Source organism: Cetorhinus maximus, chromosome 13, assembly GCF_964194155.1.
Source record: "Cetorhinus maximus chromosome 13, sCetMax3.hap1.1, whole genome shotgun sequence".
NCBI lineage: Eukaryota > Metazoa > Chordata > Chondrichthyes > Lamniformes > Cetorhinidae > Cetorhinus > Cetorhinus maximus.
In genome coordinates, this window is record NC_135891.1 from 431,486 (window position 1) to 451,547 (window position 20,062).

The window sequence follows — 20,062 nt, forward strand, 5'->3', positions numbered from 1 at the left end:
AAATTCTCATCCCTGTTATTTTAATTCATTCACAGGATGTGGGCTTCGCTGGCTGGGCCAGCATTTATTGCCCATCTCTAGTTGCCCTTGAGAAGGTGGTGGTGAGCTGCCTTCTTGAGCCACTGCAGTCCATGTGGTGTAGGTACACCCACAGTGCTGTTAGGGAGGGAGTTCCAGGATTTTAACCCAGCGACAGTGAAGGAACGGCCGATATATTTCCAAGTCAGGATGGTGAGTGACTTGGAGGGGAACTTTCAGGTGGTGGTGTTCCTATCTATCTGCTGCCCTTGTCCTTCTAGATGGTAGTGGTCATGGGTTTGGAAGGTGCTGTCTAAGGAGCCAAATCCATCTATGGCCTCGCCCCTCCCTATCTCTGTAACCTCCCCCAGCCCTCCATCCCTTTGAGATATCTGCGCTCCTCTCATTCTGGCCTCTTGAGCATCCCTGATTTCTATCGCTCCACCATTGGTACCTGTGCTTTTAAATGCCTGGGCCCTAAGCTCTGGAATTTTCTTGCTAAACCTTTCCACCTCTCTCTCCCTCTCTCTCTCTCTCTCTCTCTCTCTCTCTCCTCCTTAAAGGTGCTTCTTAAAACCTACCCCTTTTGGTCATCTGTCCTAATATCTCCTTACTTGGCTCGATGTCATACTTTGTTTGATAATGGTCCTGTGAGGCATCTTGGGATGTTTTATTCCACTAAAGGTGCTATATAAATACACAGGTTGTACACAGATACCAAAAGGAATCAAAAAGGATAACGGAATGGTGACAATTCTTCACACAAAGCGGACATTTGGAACTCTGTGACCTCGAAAGACCGTGTATAATGAGGGACAATTGGAGCACTGAGGTTGATACATTTTTGTTGGGAAAGTGTATCGAGGGATTTAGACCAATGGCTGAGAAGTTGAAAAACAGATCAGCCATAATCTAATTGAATGGGAAAGCAGGCTCGAGGGGCTGATTGGCCTCCTCCAGCTCCTACGATGGTGCAGCCTCGAACTATGCAAACAAATGTTATTTATCCTTCAGGAAATGGTCCCTCTGGGATTTGCCTGTCCTACCTACTGTCTGGGTACAGGCCCTACCTGTCTCCTGGAGCAAGTCACACAAACCCAATTCTACAGCACAAACTGGAAGAGAATCGTCACCTGTCAATCGTTGACCAGGTAATGTATGTACCTACACATGCTGTCAAAATGCCAGGTTAAAAACAGAATCCAAACTCTGTCTCAATCCGATTCCCCGTGCTGACTGAAACAGCACCAACGTGCCCCCATTCAGCAACGAGCTGGTGTTAAATTGGCAAACAGTTTTGGAGAGGTCACCAGCTGGCTGATGTGGGAAATGGAAAATAGCAAAGCAGTGGGAATGGGATAATTAATGGCTGCTGGGAGGCAGCAACAGGAGTCATTCATGGGCTGTGGGCATCGCTGGCTAGGCCAGCATTTATTGCCCATCCCTAATTGCCCTTCCCTAAGGGATGGACAATAAATGCTGGCCTAGCCAGCGACGCCCACAGCGTAATGCATTTGATGTGGTCTACCTGGACTTTAGCAAGGCTTTTGATAAGGTCCCTCATGGTAGACTGGTCAAGAAAGTAAGAGCTCATGGGATCCAAGGCAAAGTGGCACGTTGGATCCAAAATCGGCTGAGAGGCAGGAAGCAGAGGGTGATGGTAGAGGGATGTTTCTGTGACTGGAAGTCTGTTTCCAGTGGGGTTCCACTGGGCTCGGTGCTGGGGCCCTTGCTGTTTGTGGTGTACATAAAAGATTTGGACTTAAATGTAGGGGGTATGATCAAGACGTTCACGGATGACACAAAAATTGGTCGGGTGGTAAATAGTGAGGAGGATAGCCGTAAACTACAGGAGGATATCAATGGACTGGTCAGGTGGGCAGAGCAGTGGCAAATAGAATTCAACCCGGAAAAGTGTGAGGTAATGCACTTGGGGAGGGCTAACAAGGCAAAGGATTAGACTATGGAAAGTACTGGAGATCAGAGGGACTTTGGTGTACATATCCACAGATCCCTGAAGGTAGCAGGGCAGGTAGATAAGGTGGTTAAGAAGGCATATGGGATACTTGCCTTTATTAGCTGAGGCATAGAGCAGGGAGGTTATGCTGGAACTGTATAAAACACTGGTTAGGCCACAGCTGGAGTACTGTGTGCAATTCTGGTCACCACATTATAGGAAGGATGTGATTGCACTGGAGAGGGTGCAGAGGAGATTTACCAGGATGCTGCCTGGGCTGGAGGGTCTGAGCTATGAGGAAGGATTGGATAGGCTGGGGTTGTTTTCCTTGGAGCAGCGAAGGTTGAGAGGGGACCTGATAGAGGTGGATAAGATTATGAGAAGCATAGATAGGGTGGATAGGAAGGCACTTTTTCCATTAGGAAAGGAGTCAATAACCAGGGGGCATAGATTTAAGTAAGTGATAGAAGGCGAAGAGGGGAGTTGAGGAGAATTTTTTTCACCCAGAGGGTGGTGGGGGTCTGGAACTCACTGCCTGAAAGGGTGGTTGAGTCAGAAACTCTCATAACATTTAAGAAGTATTTAGATATTCACTGGCATTTCCATAGCCTCCAGGGCTATGGGCCAAGCGGTGGAAAATGGGATCAGTGTAGTCAGATCTTTGTTGACCGGCGTGGACACGATGGGCTGAATGGCCTCCTGTGCTGTAAATGTCTATGAGTCTAGTTGCCCTTGAGAAGGTGGTGGTGAGCTGCCTTCTTGAACCGCTGCTGTCCATGTGGTGCAGGTACACCCACAGTGCTGTTAGGGAGGGAGTTCCAGGATTTGGACCCAGCGACAGTGAAGGAACGGCGATATATTTCCAAGTCAGGATGGTGTTTAGTTCGGAGGGGAACTTACAGGTGGTGGTGTTCCCATCTATCTGCTGCCCTTGACCTTCTAGATGGTAGTGGTTGTGGGTTTGGAAGGTGCTGCCTAAGGAAACTTGGTGAATTCCTGCAGTGCATCTTGTAGATGGTACACACTGCTGCTACTGTGCGTCGGTGGTGGAGGGAATGAATGTTTGTGGATGTGGCGCCAATCAAGCGGGCTGCTTTGTCCTGGATGGTGCCATGCTTCTTGAGTGTTGTGGGAGCCGCACATATCCAGGCAAGTGGGGGGTATTCCATCACACTCCTGACTTGTGCCTTGTAGATGGTGGACAGGCTTTGGGGAGTCAGGAGGTGAGTTACTCGTTGCAGGATTCCTAGCCTCTGACCTACTCTTGTAGCCACAGTATTTATACGGCTAGTCCAGTTCTGCTTCTGGTCACTGGTAACCCCCAGGATGTTATCAGTGGGGGATTCAGTGATGGTATTGCCATTGAATCTGAAGGAGCGATGGTTAGATTCTCTCTTGTTGGAGATGGTCCAAGCAACAGCATGTAACCAACCAATGGGGAAAACTGCACTCATTGGGGGAGGCAATGCGAGGGGAGTGTGCATGGGTGGAGGCAATGCTAGGGGAATGTGCATGGGTGGAGGCAATGCGAGGGGAGTGTACAGGGGTAGAGGTAATGCATGGGGAGTGTGCATGGGTGGAGGCAATGCATGGGGAGTGTGCATGAGTGGAGGCAATGCGAGGGGAGTGTACATGGGTGGAAGCGATGCGAGGGGAGTGTGCATGAGTGGAAGCAATGCGAGGGGAGTGTGCATGGGTGGAGACAGTGCAAGGGGAGTGTACATGGGTGGAGGCAATGCATAGGGAATGTACATGGGTGGAGGCAATGCGAGGGAAGTGTGCATGGGTGGAAGCAATGCGAGGGGAGTGTGCATGGGTGGAGACAGTGCAAGGGGAGTGTACATGGGTGGAGGCAATGCGAGGGGAGTGTACATGGGTGGAGGCAATGCATAGGGAATGTGCATGGGTGGAGGTAATGCGAGGGAAATGTGCATGGGTGGAAGCAATGCGAGGGGAGTGTGCATGGGTGGAGGTAATGCGAGGGAAATGTGCATGGGTGGAAGCAATGCATGGGGAGTGTGCATGGGTGGAGGCAATGCGAGGGAAGTGTACATGGGTGGAGGCAATGCATGGGGAGTGTGCATGGTTGGAGGCAATGCATGGCAAGTGTGCATGGGTGGAGGCAATGGAGTGTGCATGGGTGGAGGCAATGCGAGGGGAGTGTGCATGGGTGGAGGTAATGCGAGGGAAATGTGCATGGGTGGAAGCAATGCGAGGGGAGTGTGCATGGGTGGAGGCAGTGCAAGGGGAGTGTACATGGGTGGAGGCAATGCGAGGGGAGTGTACATGGGTGGAGGCAATGCATAGGGAATGTGCATGGGTGGAGGTAATGCGAGGGAAATGTGCATGGGTGGAAGCAATGCGAGGGGAGTGTGCATGGGTGGAGGCGATGCGAGGGAAATGTGCATGGGTGGAAGCAATGCGAGGGGAGTGTGCATGGGTAGAGGCAATGCGAGGGGAGTGTGCATGGGTGGAGGCAATGCGAGGGGAGTGTGCATGGGTAGAGGCAATGCGAGGGGAGTGTGCATGGGTGGAGGCAATGCGAGGGGAGTGTGCATGGGCGGAGTCAATGCATGGGGAGTGTGCATGAGTGGAGGCAATGTGAGGGGAGTGTGCATGGGTGGAGGCAATGTGAGGGGAGTGTGCATGGGTGGAGGCAATGCGAGGGGAGTGTGCATGAGTGGAGGCAATGCGAGGGGAGTGTGCATGGGTGGAGGCAATGTGAGGGCAGTGTGCATGAGTGGAGGCAATGCGAGGGGAGTGTGCATGGGTGGAGGCAATGCGAGGGCAGTGTGCATGAGTGGAGGCGATGCATGGGGAGTGTGCATGAGTGGAGGCAATGCGAGGGGAGTGTGCATGCACACATTTGGCTTCTAGTTGGCATCAGGAGATACGGTGAAATTGGAAATTTGGGGTGGTGTCCAGAAAGCAGGGCCAATTAGAGAGAGAATTTGAGCTGTTTTGGGGACTGCAGCGTGACTGAACTGAGAACAACTCCATTCCTCACACCTGCTAAAGGAAAGACAAAAACCTAGCACTGTTCAAAAGAACTTCCATAATTGGTTATTCTAACTAATGCAGTGACTCACTGAGCTACACCCACCAGGAACAGCCTGGCTTCACTCATTGGTGTGAGGGCAGGGACCACACACTTGGTATTAATAGAAACATAGAAAATAGGAGCAGGAGGAGGCCATTCGGCCCTTCAAGCCTGCTCCGTCATTCAATATGATCATGGCTGATCCTCTATCTGAACACCGAACTCCCGCTCTCTCCCCAAACCCCTTGATGCCTTTAGAGTCCAGAAATCTATCCATTCCCTTCTTAAATATATTCAGTGACTTATCCTCCACAGCCTCTGTGGTAGAGAATTCCACAGGTTCACCACCCTCTGAGTGAAGAAGTTTCTCCTCATCTCAGTCCTAAATGGCCTACCCCGTATCCTGAGATTGTGACCCCTTGTTCTAGACCCCCCCAGCCAGAGGAAACATCATCCCTGCATCCAGTCTGTCCAGCCCTGTCAGAATTTTATACGTTTCAATGAGATCCCCTCTCATTCTTCTAAACTCCAGTGAATACAGGGCCTAGTCGGCCCAATCTCTCCTCATACAACAATCCTGCCATCCCAGGAATCTGTCTGGTGAACCTTCGCTGCACTCCCTCGATGGCAAGTATATCCTTTCTTAGGTAAGGAGACTAAAACTGCACACAATACTCCAGGTGCGGTCTCACCAATGCCCTGTACAGCTGCAGTAAGACATCCTTGCTCCTGTACTCAAGTCTTCACACAATGAAGGCCAACATACCATTTGCCGCCTTCACTGCTTGCTGCACCTGCATGCTTGCTTTCAGTGATTGGTCTACAAGGACACCCAGGTCCCTTTGTACATCAACATTTCCCAATCTGTCACCGTTTAGATAATACTCTGCCATTCTGTTTTTCCTACCAAAGTGGATAACTCCACAATGTTCAGCACCGTTCATGACTCCTCAGATACTGATGCAGTCCATGTCCAAATGCAGCAAGACCTGGACAATATCCAGGCTTTGGCTGACAAGTGGCAAGTAACATTCATGCCACACAAGTGCCAGGCAATGACCATCTCCAACAAGAGAGAGTCCAACCATCGCCCCTTGATGTTCAATGGCATTACCATCACTGAATCCTCCACTATCAACATTCTGGAGGTTACCATTGACCAGAAACTGAACTGGACTAGCCATATAAATATTGTGACTACAAGAGCAGGTCAGAGGCTAGGAATCCTGCTGTGAGTAACTCACCTCCTGACTCCCCAAAGCCTGTCCACCATCTACAAGACACAAGTCAGGGGTGTGATGGAATACTCTCCACTTGCCTGGATGAGTGCAGCTCCCACAACATCAAGAATTGTGACACCATCCAGGACAAAGCAGCCCACTTGATTGGCAACACATCCACAAACATTCACTCCCTCCACCACCGACGCACAGTAGCAGCAGTGTGTACCATCTACAAGATACACTGCAGGAACTCACCAAGGCTCCTTAGGCAGCACCTTCCAAACCCATGACCACTACCATCTAGAAGGACAAGGGCAGCAGATAGATGGGAATACCACCACCTGCAAGTTCCCCTCCAAGCCATTCACCATCCTGACTTGGAAATATATCACCGTTCCTTCACTGTCGCTGGGTCAAAATCCTGGAACTCCCTCCCTAACAGCACTGTGGGTGTACCCGCACCACATGGACAACAACGGTTCAAGAAGGCAGCTCACCACCACCTTCTCAAGGGCAACTAGAGATAGGCAATAAATGCTGGGCCAGCCAGCAACACCTTCATCCCATGAATGAATAAAAAAAAACTTAGACATGTTATATTGCATCTGCTATATATTTGCCCGCTCATTCAACCTGTCTAAATCGCTTGAAGCCTCTTAACATCCTTCTCACCACTCTCATTCCCACCAAGTTTCGTGTCATCAGCAAACTTGGAAATATTACATTTGGTTCCCTCATCTAAATCATTGATATATATTGTGATTAGCTGGGGCCCAAGCACTGATCCCTGCGGTACCCCACTAGTCACCGCCTGCCACTCTGAAAAAGACCCATTTACTCCTACTCTCTGTTTTCTGTCTGCTACCCAATTCTCAATCCGTGCCAATATATTATCCCCCAATCCCATGTGCTTTAATTTTGCACACTAACCTCTTATATGGGACTTTATCAAAAGCTTTCTGAAAATCCAAATACACCACATCCACTGGTTCTCCCTTATCTATTCTACTAATTACATCCTCAAAAAACTCCAGTAGGTTTGTCAGGTTTGATTTCCCTTTCATAAACCCATGTTGACTTTGTTTAATCCTTTTGATATTTTCTAAGTGTCCTGCGATCACATCTTTTATAACAGACTCTAGCATTTTCCCTACTACTGATGTTAGGCTAACCGGCCTGTAATTCACTGTTTTCTCCCTCCCTCCTTTTTTAAATAGTGGGGTTACATTTTCCACCCTCCAATCTGCCAGGACTATTCCAGAATCTACAGAATTTTGGAAGATGACAACCAACACATCCACTATTTCCATGGCTACCTCTTTAGTCCCCTGGGATGTAGATTATCGGGCCCTGGGGATTTATCGGTTTTTAATCCCATTAATTTCTCCAGCACTATTGTTGCCTTTGAGTTCCTGCACCATCTGGTTATACACACAGGTTTACACTCCATCATCTTTAAGAGATTAAAGGGTGATCTAATTGAGGTATTTAAGATGATTAAAGGATTCAATAGGGTCAGTGGAGAGAAACTGTTTTTTCTGGTCGTGGAAATCTGGAACTTTCTCCCCCAAAAACTGTGGATGGCAGGGCCAATTTAAAATTTCAAAACTACGCTTGATAAATTTTTGGGTGGGGACAGGGTTAGGGTATAAAAGGGTTATGAAACTAAGGTAGATAAATGGAGTTAAGATACAGAGAAGCCCTGATCCAACTGAATGATGGAAAAGCCTCGAGTGACTGAATGTCCTCATCCTGTTCCTATGTTCTTCACTGGCTGCTAGTGGAGATCCATGCGTGGATATTGGATGAATAGTTTGCCAACTCTCACTGTCATAGATCGTGTTTGAACATGGGGATTATGTGAGAATGTGTACAACTTTATCCCAGCAAAAATGTAATATCTTCAGGTGTAGAGGAGAGGACTCAGTCAAGTAGAGAAGTGATTGTCTAGCAAGTAGGTTAAGCTTCTCAATGTCTTGGTTACCTGTCACTGAAGTTTGCACACTGCATTTGAGTCCACGGAAGTTGCCAGTGATCCAACCAAGGGAGCTGACAGTGTGAGCGTCAGGACCTTGTCGTTCCTGCTGCTGGGATTAGTGAGTAATTCCCGGGATACACCAATGCCGACCTGAACCTCTCTCCATTCTCCTTGCTGAAACATCAGATTCCAGTTGTCAGCAGCCCACCTTGCTGCTTTTGTTTTATTTGCTGTTTCTACAACCTGGAATCAGCTGGTGGTTGGTTGTCGATTGCTTTTCAATGTTTATAGTGATCAGATTAGGGATTTCTCCTCCCAAGCCTCTAAGCCTTGTGGAGAATGCATTAACCCCACGTGAAAGATTGATTTCAATTGGAGTATTTATGCACTGCTGCAAATTTCTGTTTGTGCATAGATTTTAGGGGTTTTTAAATAGTGTAATTAGTGAACATCCCATGTCAGGATAATGCCCAAACTGTGGACCTGATTCCCAGCTTTATTCATGCATTTCTTACAATGCACAGGTCACTGAACGCTGAAGAGGATTCTCTCTAACAACGTGCCGCTCTCGGAGCAGAATCCTAAAACTATTCACAGGACCAGCCAAAGTTCACCCAGTTTTTATCATTTAAAGAGAGCCGGAATCAGACATTGTGGAGTTTTCCCGCAGTGTGTGTTTAGCGCTCTTTCCAGAGAATAGTGTGAAGAGAACATTCAAACAGACGGCTTTATCCAAGGACAGACAGTAAATGTGTCCGATATCACAATCTATTTGCTGGGTTCATCTGATTTCAGCCCAGGACCTAGTTCTGAGAGTGGGGCCTGCGAATGAATCTAAAAGCTCGGCTTTTCCCTGCCCCCCATGTGCCTAGTTGATTTTGGACTGGGTCAAATGTGCAGAAAGGGGTGAGGTGGGCAGTATTCCTGGCAGATGGAGATTTCTCGTGGAATGTAGAATCTTTAATCTTTTAAAAATTCCTTTTAAATCAAGTTTTATATGGGATACTGTGAGTGTTTTTGTGAAATTGCTTAGTGATGAATACTATATTTGGAATTGGAAGCATGTTTTTAATGGCTGGTGTGTTTTGTACAGTGAGTGTGATTTACAGGGCAGTCTGTGTGTGAAAGAATTGCTGGGGTTTTTGTGTCTGATGGTATGTGGTATGGTTAACGCTCTGCGTTCCTGCAGAGGAAGGTCAGGCTAGATTCTGGGGTAGGTATCCTGTTTGAAGCCCTTTTTTCGCCAAGCCAGAGAAACAGGTTTTTCCATCGTTGAAACTTTTTGCTTAGGGAACATCTGCGTGTAGAGTGACGGCTGACCTGTGACCTGTGACCTGTAACCCTCCTCTTGCAACCTGCTTTAGTAACAGTGTCTCCTGCCAACGTGAGTTGGCCACAAAGCTGGACACCAATACATGTCTGTACATGAGCTGGAAACCAATGATGACCACTGTGCTTTCATTTATGGCCATAGTGCATGAAACAAGAGCAGGAGACACGTGTTAATTTATTGCATATTCTGCGTTTTTGCATATTCTGCACCAAGGTGATTAAAGCTGTATTTTGCCACATATGCATAGAAACCTGTCCAGCTCCCAAATCACCTCAAGTATTATTTTTCTTTCAAATACTGAAGAAGAAACTCTCAGTGCAACTGCACATGTGGCACCAGGAGAGCAGTGTAGAGACACACAAACCTCCGAGCACTGCACCACAATCTACTTGTGCCAGAGCTTCATCAGTTTCTGGAATAATCTATTTTTCCCACTATCGCCAGCTTCGGACAACTATACAACCTTCTGTTGTCAACTTTATCTTATTATCACATTTAACAAGAAAGAAAATGAGGCATCTTGGAGCTTGTGAGGGGAAATAACCCTGCGTTCTGTCTTTGCTTGCTTTTTATTTATCAGCCTCTTGTGACACATAAGAGGGCAGCTGCTGCTGCATTGCTGTAAGGAATCGGGTGAAAAGGAATTGTATGAACTTTTGAACCAAGATCAAACAACTTAAATGTGAGTGGCTGCAAGTGCAATAGGTCCCTTCACGGGAAAAACAGTGAAATCAGGAGTGTGGTGTACACAGACATGTCCAGCGAGCGAGACTCCTTGTTCCCAATGACGTCACAAAGATGCAACAGCGCATGCACCACATTGGCATCGAGTGCAGCTTTTTAGTAATGATTTGATCCTGACTGTTGGAATTGATCTGGCCACACTAAGCATTTCGTTATCCATGCCAAGTTGCCAATCTCTGGGATAGGGCGCTCTTAATTAACACGCAAAGCTGTTCAAGTTGCTTCTGACCCCTCGTTTACTCTGGCTGTGAAGGTTACTAACTCATTACTTGTCATTTTCACCGCCCCCAGGATCTGGAATATCTTTCTGAAGGGTTAGAGGGACGGTCATCCAATCCAGTGGCCGTGCTGTTTGACACACTCCTCCTCCCTGGTGGTGATTATGGGCTGGATCATGATTCACCGCTGTGGTGGAGACTGGAGCCTTGGCAGAGCATATCACACCTTGTCTTGGGAACAGGGTCACCTGGAGGATCCTGGCATGTAAGTGGCTATTGCCTGGGCTTCACAGTGATTTTATCAATTATTCATTCTGCACTCAAAATATCAACCCAGGGCTGGGGATTTGCAGGAAATTTGAATTTATAATTCTCGTGGTGGAGTCAGTATGGTGACAGAACTGGAAAAAACACAAAAATATTCCATAATATGACTAACAGCTGCTCTGTAAACTCTCATGCGATACGGTGCCCACTTTAAACTTAATTAGTTCAATAAAACACAATAAAGATGCCAGGGCAGTTGACTTGTTGCAGCTGTTGCATGTGGGAGCTGGTGGACATCAGTGTGATCCGTGGCACCCACATCTGCAGCAAGTGTCTGCAGTTGATGAGCTGAAGTCCAAGTTTCAAGCACTGCAATGCATCAGAGAGAGGGAAAGTTATCTGGACACTTTGTTCCAGGAGGCAGTCACACACCTTGGGTTAGGTACTTGAATTTGGTCCATGGTCAGGGACAGGGAATTGTGACTGCAAGTGAGGCAGCGATGGGGATCCAGAAGGTAGCAATGGAAGAGCCTCAGCCCCTGCAATTGTCCAACAGGTTTGAGATTCTTGCAGCTTATGTGGACAAGAGCAGGGACTGCAGCATGGATGAGCAAACTGACTGTGGCTCCATGGTACAGAGATTCATTCAAGGTGGAGGGTGTGAAAAGGAATGTAGTTGTAGCAGGGAACAGTATAGTTAGGGGGATAAATACTGTTCTCTGCAGCCAAGAGCATGAGTCCAGAAGGCTGTGTTGCCTGCCTCGTGCCAGGGTTAAGGACATCTCCTGGGTGGGAAAGAAAGGATCTAATTGTCGTGGTGCACATGGATACCAATGATATAGGTAGGACTGATAAAGAGGTTCTACCGATGGACTATAAACTGCTAGGGGTTAAATTGAAAAGCAGAACCAAAAAGGTAATAATCTCTGGATTACTACCTGAGCCATGAGCAATTTGGTTTAGGGTAAATTGGATCAGAGAGTTGAATGTGTGGCTCAAAGATTGGTGTGGGAGAAGTGGGTTTCAATTCATTGGGCACTGGCACCAGTACTGCGGAAATAGGGGGCTCTACTTCTGGCATGGTCTTCACCTGAACCTCGCTGGAATCACTGTTCTGGCAAGTGGTACAAGCGGGGCTGTAGAGAAGGCTTTAAACTAAATAATTTATGTGAGGGGAGATTTGGAAAGTTGTTACAGAGGCAGAAACCCTCATCACATTTAAAAAAGTATTTAGATCCGCACTTGAAATGCCGGAACCTGGAGACCAAAAACTGGAAAGTGGGACTAGGCTGGATAACACTTTTACATCCAGCATGGATATGATGCACCAAATGGCCTCCTTCTGTGCCATAAGTTTCTCTGATTCTATGCGGAGGGGGGGGTGGCGGGTGGTGGGAAAGTTCTAGAGTATGACATGATCCCGCACTCTGCTAGTTTTCCACGGGATAAGATCCTTGTGGGTCCACCAGGTTAGTCATTTAGAATTTGTTGAGGTTGTTTAGAAGCCAATTAAGAGGCCATTTAGCCCTGAGTCCTGAATTTCCCAGCCATGGAAGCTGTTATCTGACCTGTCAGTAATTCGCCAGGGCCATTGAGGTGAACAGACTTCACAGAGAGAACAGCTCATCAGTGAAACTGACAGGCTAGGAAGGCTTTGAGTAATTACACTGAAGAGCTCCAGCCATGGCCATGTGAGAGGCTGCTGTTCAAAGCACTCCTTCTTTCAGAGAGTGCTATCACTGCATGACAGATCATTGTCAACTTCTGAGAAGCCACTTCACCTGTTGAGCAGTTCACTCACCTTCAGCTGAATTTTCTGTGCCACCAGGCTTCACCACGACATGGGAGCAGCTGCACCTTCCACCTCTGCTGAGGGGCCAGCAGGAGAGGCCAAGCCACCAGCTGCTTCCCCCTCAGCCACATGTCCCTGCACAGAGGTGCAACTGGAAGGGGCAGGATCCCCAACCCAGGGTCTACAGGCATAGGTCAGCTTTCTTGACATGCCTGAGGACCAATACATCAGGCGTTCTGATGGCTGACAAGACAGCTGTCACCAGAGGGTCACCCCATTGCCCCCCAGGTCTCTGTCTTTCCCTGAGGTTGTGTGCTCTCTTCTTCCTCGAGGAGAGAAAACAGAGAGGTGAGTGCCTGTAATGACCTTTGTGAAGAGGAGCAAAGGACCAATTTGTGGAGGGTGAGTGTGAGGTATGAATGTAAGAGGGTGAGTGTGAGCGTTGGCTGTTCAGATGGGGATGTGAGGTGCTAGCAGAGGAGAGGGGAGTGAGTGTAGTTGTAAGGTGTGCTGCCTGAGGTGTACTGTGCAGGAGAATGCTGAGAGTGGGAGGCTTGGCAACTGTCCTGTCCTCCTGAGGTCCTGAATCCTCGAGCTGCACTGTCTCCCGGTTGGAGGGAGCTCAGTCTCGCTGCTGACTTCCTCGGTCACTTCCACCCTTGCCACGGTTGGAGAGGTTGTCCTCTTCCTCCTGTCCTTGAGTGAGCTCACCTCACTGTATCCTCTCCGACCCTGCAGCAGCACCTCCAGGTAGCCGCCTTCCCTGGACTCCTCTCCATTCCTGTGGATGCTGCAACCTTACAAATCCTAATGCTGGTGAGTTTATCTGTGATATGTCATGATCCCTTTAATAGAAATCCTTCCATTGACAGAAGGACATGTCATCATCCTGCCCGCCCACCGTCAATTGTCTGGGAGCCCAGAGACGGGCTCTTAATTGATTTGCTCTGGTAACGAAAACCACGGCTCCAGCAATCTGAAAATAATCCCACTGAGACTAGATTCAGCCCTGTTTCTAATTGATCACCGTAACCCATAAATTCCACAAGTTATTAATGCTTTTCTGTTCTAAGTGATTCACAGAGCGGCTTAAGCCAGCAGCAAACTTTTTTAAGTCCCCTTATTTGTACATTAAACATTGTGGTGAGCACAGCAACCATTTTTCACACAGCAAGATCCCACTAACCACCATGAGGTGTGTGAGGTATCATTTGCAGAGCACTGCTGATCTTTGAATAATGCCATAATACCTTTAACATGCACCTAAAACATCAGGATATCCATACACAGGACCTGAGCATACAGTCTCCCATAAAATTCAGCACCTCTGACAATGCAGCACTCCCTCGCAATGGCACTGGGTTATGAGCTCAGGTCCTGGAGCAGGACTTGGATACCCAACCTGCTAACTCACTGAGTCTTGCTCCAGGACCTGAGCTCATGTGAGCTATCGAGTGACACTTGTTTTTAGTTAATTTTCTCTGAACTGTGGTTGGGCGTGATGTGGGACTGCTAACTTTGTGCAATTGTGTAACGGGAGGCTGCTAGAATCAGTACCCCACCCTGGTGCATTCTCCTTAGCTGATGTCAGCCCTTATTGGAGCAACATTTCTTTTCTAAAATAGATTTTAAAATTAACATTCTGGGACAGAGCCTCTCCCTGTGGTCCGGTCCTGTCTCTCTACCACCTTGGCTAAAGTGATCACACCTTGTACCTGACTGGGACAGGGAGATTACACCATTGCTGGGTGAAGCCCATCTCCTCTGAGTTGGTCACTATTCAGGTGAACCCTGTTTGTACAAAATGTACAGCACAGGAACAGGCCGTCTGCCCAACTGGTGTTTCTGCTCCACATGAGGGTCGTCCCAACCTTACATCATCTCAACCTATCAACCTATCCTTCTATTCCTTTCACCCCATGTGTTTATCCAGCTTCCCCTTAAATCTACCTACACTATTCACCTCAACCACTCCCTTTGGTAGCACATCCCACATTCTCTCTCCCCTGGGTAAAGAAGTTTCTCCTGAATTCCCTGGTTGGATTTATTAGTGACGATCTTATATTGATGGCCCCTAGTTCTGTTCTCATCTGCAAGAGGAAACATTTTCTCTATGTCGACCCTATCAAAACCTTCCATAATCTTAAGATCTCTGTTCAGTTTCACCGACGCTGCTGTTCTCATTAGCAGCCATTCACAGCCTGTCACATTAAAGTTGCTTCTTTCTGTTTTCACTCACTCTCCTGAACAGTTGATTTGTTGTTTTCCAGATGATGGAGGGGTCGATGCTGACAGTGAGCCTTGGGAATTGGATGGAATTGCCGGGTTTGAAACTGAAGGACTGGGTCGGAGAGAAGCGAAGGTTTGTAGCGATTCCAACAGCACAGTCGCTCCCCTTTAATGGGCCCAACCTACTGGGGTCTAGCCCTTCAGAAAGGATAGATTGTCCCTGAAGGACAGCAGTGCCCATTCACCAGGATGTTTGTATCGAGAGAACTAGAATATAAAGGAGAGGTGGTGACGTTGGAGCCGTACAAATTCCTGGTTAGACCACATCTGGAGCATTGTGTTTAGTTCTGGGCATCGCACCTTAGGATATATTGTCCCTGAAGGAGGGCGGTGCAGATTCACCTGAATGTTACCAGGGCTTCAAGGGTTAGATTAGGAGGAGAGATTTCACAAACTGGGCCAGTATTCCCAAGGAATACGGAAGGTTAAAGGGTGAATTGATTGAGACTTTTAGATTTTGAAATGGTGGATTGGGAGATTCTGCTGGGTGGGTGAGTCCGGGCCGTTTGGCAGAGAAATCAGGAAACAATCCTTCACAAAAAGGATGGTAGAATTGTGGAACTCTCTCACAAAATGCTGCCAATGCTCACTCAATTAATAATTTTAAATCTGAGGTCGATAGATTTTTGCCAGAGAGGCTATTGAGGGATCTGGGATAAAAACAAAGTGCTGGAAAAACTCAGCAGGTCCAGCAGCATCTGTCAGAGTTAACGTTTCGAGTCCAATATGACTGCTTTTCAGGACCAGAAACATTAACTGTGTTTCTCTCTGCTCAGATACTGTCAGACCTGCTGAGATTTTCCAGCATTGTCTGTTTTGATTTCAGATTTCCAGCATCTGAAGTATTTTGCTTTCATTTGAGGGATATGGGGCCTAAGTGAGCGGATGGCATTGATACAGACCAGCCATGGTCTTGTTGAATGGTGGAATAGGCTGGAAGGCTCATCCTGCTCCTGTGTCCCATTGCTGCACTCTCCAATGTCTGATGCTTCACTGGGGTCAGGTTCCTCGCTCTCCCTCGTTATTGTGTGTGAGCCCAGTGAGTATTAGCGCCCCGCACCCATTCTTTCTGGTACCTCTATCCTGTTGTTAATCACAGCCAATCACCATGGATTGTGGTTGACCAACATTAACAAATTCATTGAAGAAAAGAAGCAAAGGACTTGCATTTATATAGCGTTTCATGACCTCACAATGTCCCAAAGTGATTCCCAGTTAATGAAGTACTTTTGAAGTGTAGCCTCTGTTCTGGTGTAAGAAACACGGCAGCCAATTTATGCACAGCAAGCTCCCACAAACAGCAATGTGATAATGACCAGAGTATCTATCGTTGTGATGTTTTTTGAGGGATAGATTTTGACCAGGACACCAGGGAGAACTCCCCTGCTCCTCTTTGAAATAGTGGCCAGCGAATCTTTAGCATCCACCTCAGAGAGCAGGCAAGGCCTCCGTTTAACCTCTCAACTGAAAGAGAGCACCTCTGACAGTGCAGTATTCCCTCAGTACTGCACTGGAGTGAGAGCCTAGATTCTCTGCTTAAGTACTGGACTGGGGCTTAAACTCTCAACCTTCTGACTCAGAGGTGAGATTACTGTCCATTAACAGGATGTCCAGGGTTTTTGGAAAAGTTTGATAAAGTCCCACATAAGAGACAGAAGGGAAAGATAATGGGCATGGTATTGAGTAAAAGGTAGTCACATGAATAGAGAGATAGTTGAAGGCAGAGGAGGAGTGGAAGAGGTGTGGTCGTGAGTCAAGGGTGAGGAGCCTGTGGTGATAAGTGAGTGCTCAGTGATGTCCCATGGAGCTGGACAGGGCTTGTTCTTATTTACTAAAAGATTGGATTTTGGATTTGAGGGCCAGAATATTTTGAAATTTAGCTGAAGATGCTGCTTTGGAGAGGGTGATGTGAAATGTTGATGAAGGGTTTGAAAGTCTGCAGGAGTTACATGGGTTAGAACATCAGTGAGGAGAGAACACAAAACAGCAAATAGCACAAAAAGAATTGAAGGGGAGGCCTTTAGTCAGAGAAGGGTTTGAATATGGAATTCATTCACTATTAACTTCAGCTCCTGTCCCAGTGACAAGTGATCTCCATGATCTAAACCTCACCATCCGCCATCTCTCCAACTATCCTTGTGAGTCCCAAATCCAGCCTGCTGCCCCCGTTCCTCACCCCATTCCCTCCCTCACCCTCTCACTCCCCCTTCTCTTCACCCGCACCAACCAGCACTGGAGCTCAATCCCTCAGCTCCTCACCCACCGCCTCTTCTCAGCCAATCCCTGTATCCGGTTTCTCCCTCACCATCCAATCGATGTCTCTTTGTGAGTTGAGGGTGTTTAAGATTTTCAAACACTCTGCTTTCCACACATACCCCCTGTATCCTCAGTGACATTTAACCAGGATGAAATCTTGATGGAAAATGTATAGATTCACCATCAGCCCAACCCTCCATCCCCCAGCCCCACCCCCTCACTCCCAGGGACCGGGTCTGCTTCCCCCCTCCCGGAGCAATGTGTCCACCCATTCCCTCTCCCAGGTCTGTGTTTGTGCCCGTCCTGTGTAAGTCCAGTAGTGTTTGTATTTCTTGAATTGTCAATAAGAGTTTAGTGTTGGATTAAATGTGCAGCCAATTTGAGAACAAAGCTGGGCCCTGGGTTCAAATCTGTAAACGAAGGGTCAGTGACGCCTTCATTCCCCCAGCCCCACTATCCCACCACCTTCACTGTCCTTAGTCCTGCTCCTTGTGTCCAGTACAAAAACAGTGGGGCCAAATGGCCTCCTTCACTTTCTATATGTCCAGCAATGACTCTTTGGGACCCCATTACGAGCAGAACTACAATTAAAGGAAGTGCTGGCCACTCTGCCCCTCGTCCTCAGAGTAACCTGTCCATCGACACTGATCCAAGAGGAAAAGGAGCCCGTTCCCCTCAGAGGCTTCAGGATTGAGTCACTAACCCAAAAAGCAGCTGGTGTCGGGGTCATGACAGAAATCGACTTTTATCCTCAGGATATCGAGGTTTACAGATCCAAGGGAGGTGAACGGCGTAAGAAGCTGATTGGCTGCCTCCTGTTCCCAACAAACTCCTTTTTGCAAAAAAGTTAATGTTCAGAGTTGCAAATACAGACAATAGCTGGGTGGGGGTCGGGGGGTAAAGGACATCAGCCCAAACCCCCTGGAAATACCCAAAATCCTTCATTTATATCTTTTACATATTGTTTCTTTTCCTCTTTTGCCTCCCTCTCCCCCTCCCTCTCCCCCTCCCTCCCCTCCCTCTCCCCCTCCCTCCCCTCCCTCTCCCCCTCCCTCCCCTCCCTCTCCCCCTCCCTCCCCTCCCCACCCCCTACCCTCTCCCCCTCCCTCCCCTCCCTCTCCCCCTCCCCCTCACTCCCCCTCCCTCCCCTCCCTCTCCCCATCCCCCTCCCCCTCGCTCCCCTACCTCTCCCCCTTCCTCCTTTCCCTCCCCACCCTCTCCCCCTCCCTCCTTTCCCTCCCCACCCTCTCCCCCTCCTCTCCCATCCCACCTCTCCGTCTCTCACCCCCATTTCCTCCCCTTGATCCCAGCAGGAATCTAAGGAATGACCGAGTGACCCCAGCTGAAGTCGCCGCCTATTACCAGCACTTTGTCAGTGAGATGGACCTTGAGAAGAATTTTGTGCCCAGCAGCTGCCTGACGTCTCTGTGTCGAATCAGGGATGTTGCGGAGAGGGAGGAGGGCAGCAAGCGGAGAGTGAACCGGGAGAGTGGGGAGGAGGAAAGGAGTGGGGCAGCACCTCGGCCTATCTGGCAGGCCAAAGGTTACCAGATGGGGCCAGACGGGGCCCAGACGCCCTTTCTGATCTTTGCGGAGAATGTGGTCTTAGCGACTGGGACACACGACCTGCCCACGAGGCTGGGTGTGGAGGGCGAGGACCTGCCCTACGTCTGTCACAGCATTTCGGAGTTTGAGACGGCCATTATCCGTGGCCGTGTGAGTGACCACTCGGAGCCCGTGCTGATCGTTGGGGCCGGACTCACTGCGGCCGATGCCATTCTCTGTGCCCATCACTATGGAATCCCTGTTCTCCACAGCTTCCGACGGGCAGTCACCGACCCCAGCCTGATATTTAACCAGCTGCCCAAAGTGCTTTACCCAGAATACCACAAAGTTCACCAGATGATGAGCCAGCAGAGTGTTGGTGGAGAGTCGGCTTCTTATCGTGGTTACACCAGTTACCCCCGGCATCACGTCAGCAGTTTCAAGCCGGATAAGAAATGTATCCTGGGAAACTGGGATAAGCGACAGACGGTGGTGAAAACCTCCATGGTCCTGGTGCTGATTGGCACTAACCCCAGACTCTCCTTCCTTAGGGACAATGGCAGCTACCTGGGGCTGAACACTAAGATGCCAATCTCCTGCCGTTATAACCCTTTGCAGATTCATCCTTACACATACGAGTTGCTTCAGGAGCCCAGCCTCTTTGCCATGGGTCCTCTGGTGGGTGATAATTTTGTGCGCTTTGTGAAGGGTGGGGCTCTGGGCATCACCAGCTGCCTGGTCAAACGCTACAAGAGGCAACACGAGCAGGTCCTGGTGAAGTGATTCAGGGAAGTGGGAGCCTGTTCAGGTCTAATAAAAGTCACCGCTCACTGTGTCTCACTCCTGTTCAGACTGACCGCTGCTGACCGTGCAGACTGACCGCTGCTGACCGTGCAGACTGACCGCTGCTGACCATGCAGACTGACCGCTGCTGACCGTGCAGACTGACCGCGCAGACTGACTGCTGCTGACCGTGCAGACTGACCGCTGCTGACCGCACAGACTGACCACTGCTGACCGCGCAGACTGACAGCTGCTGACTGTACAGACTGACCGCTGCTGACCGTGCAGACTGACCGCTGCTGAGTGTGCAGACTGACCGCTGCTGACCGTGCAGACTGACCGCTGCTGACCGTGCAGACTGACCGCTGCTGACCGCGCGCGCAGACTGACCACTGCTGACCGTGCAGACCGACCGCTGCTGACTATACAGACTGACCACTGCTGACCGTGCAGACTGACCGCTGCTGACCGTGCAAACTGACCGCTGCTGGCCGTGCAGACTGACCACTGCTGACCGTGCAGACCGACCGCTGCTGACCGTGCAGACCGACCGCTGCTGACCGTGCAGACCGACCGTTGCTGACCGTACAGACTGACCGCTGCTGACTGTACAGACTGA

The 20,062-nt window shown here is 48.9% G+C and overlaps 1 protein-coding gene across 2 annotated transcripts in view; it reads left to right on the forward strand.

The window, feature by feature from the left end:
• osgn1 (oxidative stress induced growth inhibitor 1) overlaps positions 1 to 19,831 on the forward strand; it is a 37,496-nt gene extending 17,665 nt beyond the window's left edge. For both annotated transcript variants that reach the window (XM_078554772.1, XM_078554773.1), the window contains 4 exons: positions 1,033 to 1,169; positions 10,585 to 10,776; positions 14,841 to 14,932; positions 18,429 to 19,831. In XM_078554772.1, coding sequence (XP_078410898.1) covers positions 1,033 to 1,169; positions 10,585 to 10,776; positions 14,841 to 14,932; positions 18,429 to 19,443 — 1,436 coding nt within the window. In that variant the 3' untranslated portion in view covers positions 19,444 to 19,831. The remainder of the gene's footprint in view (positions 1 to 1,032; positions 1,170 to 10,584; positions 10,777 to 14,840; positions 14,933 to 18,428) is intronic.
• The last annotated feature ends 231 nt before the right edge of the window (positions 19,832 to 20,062 follow it).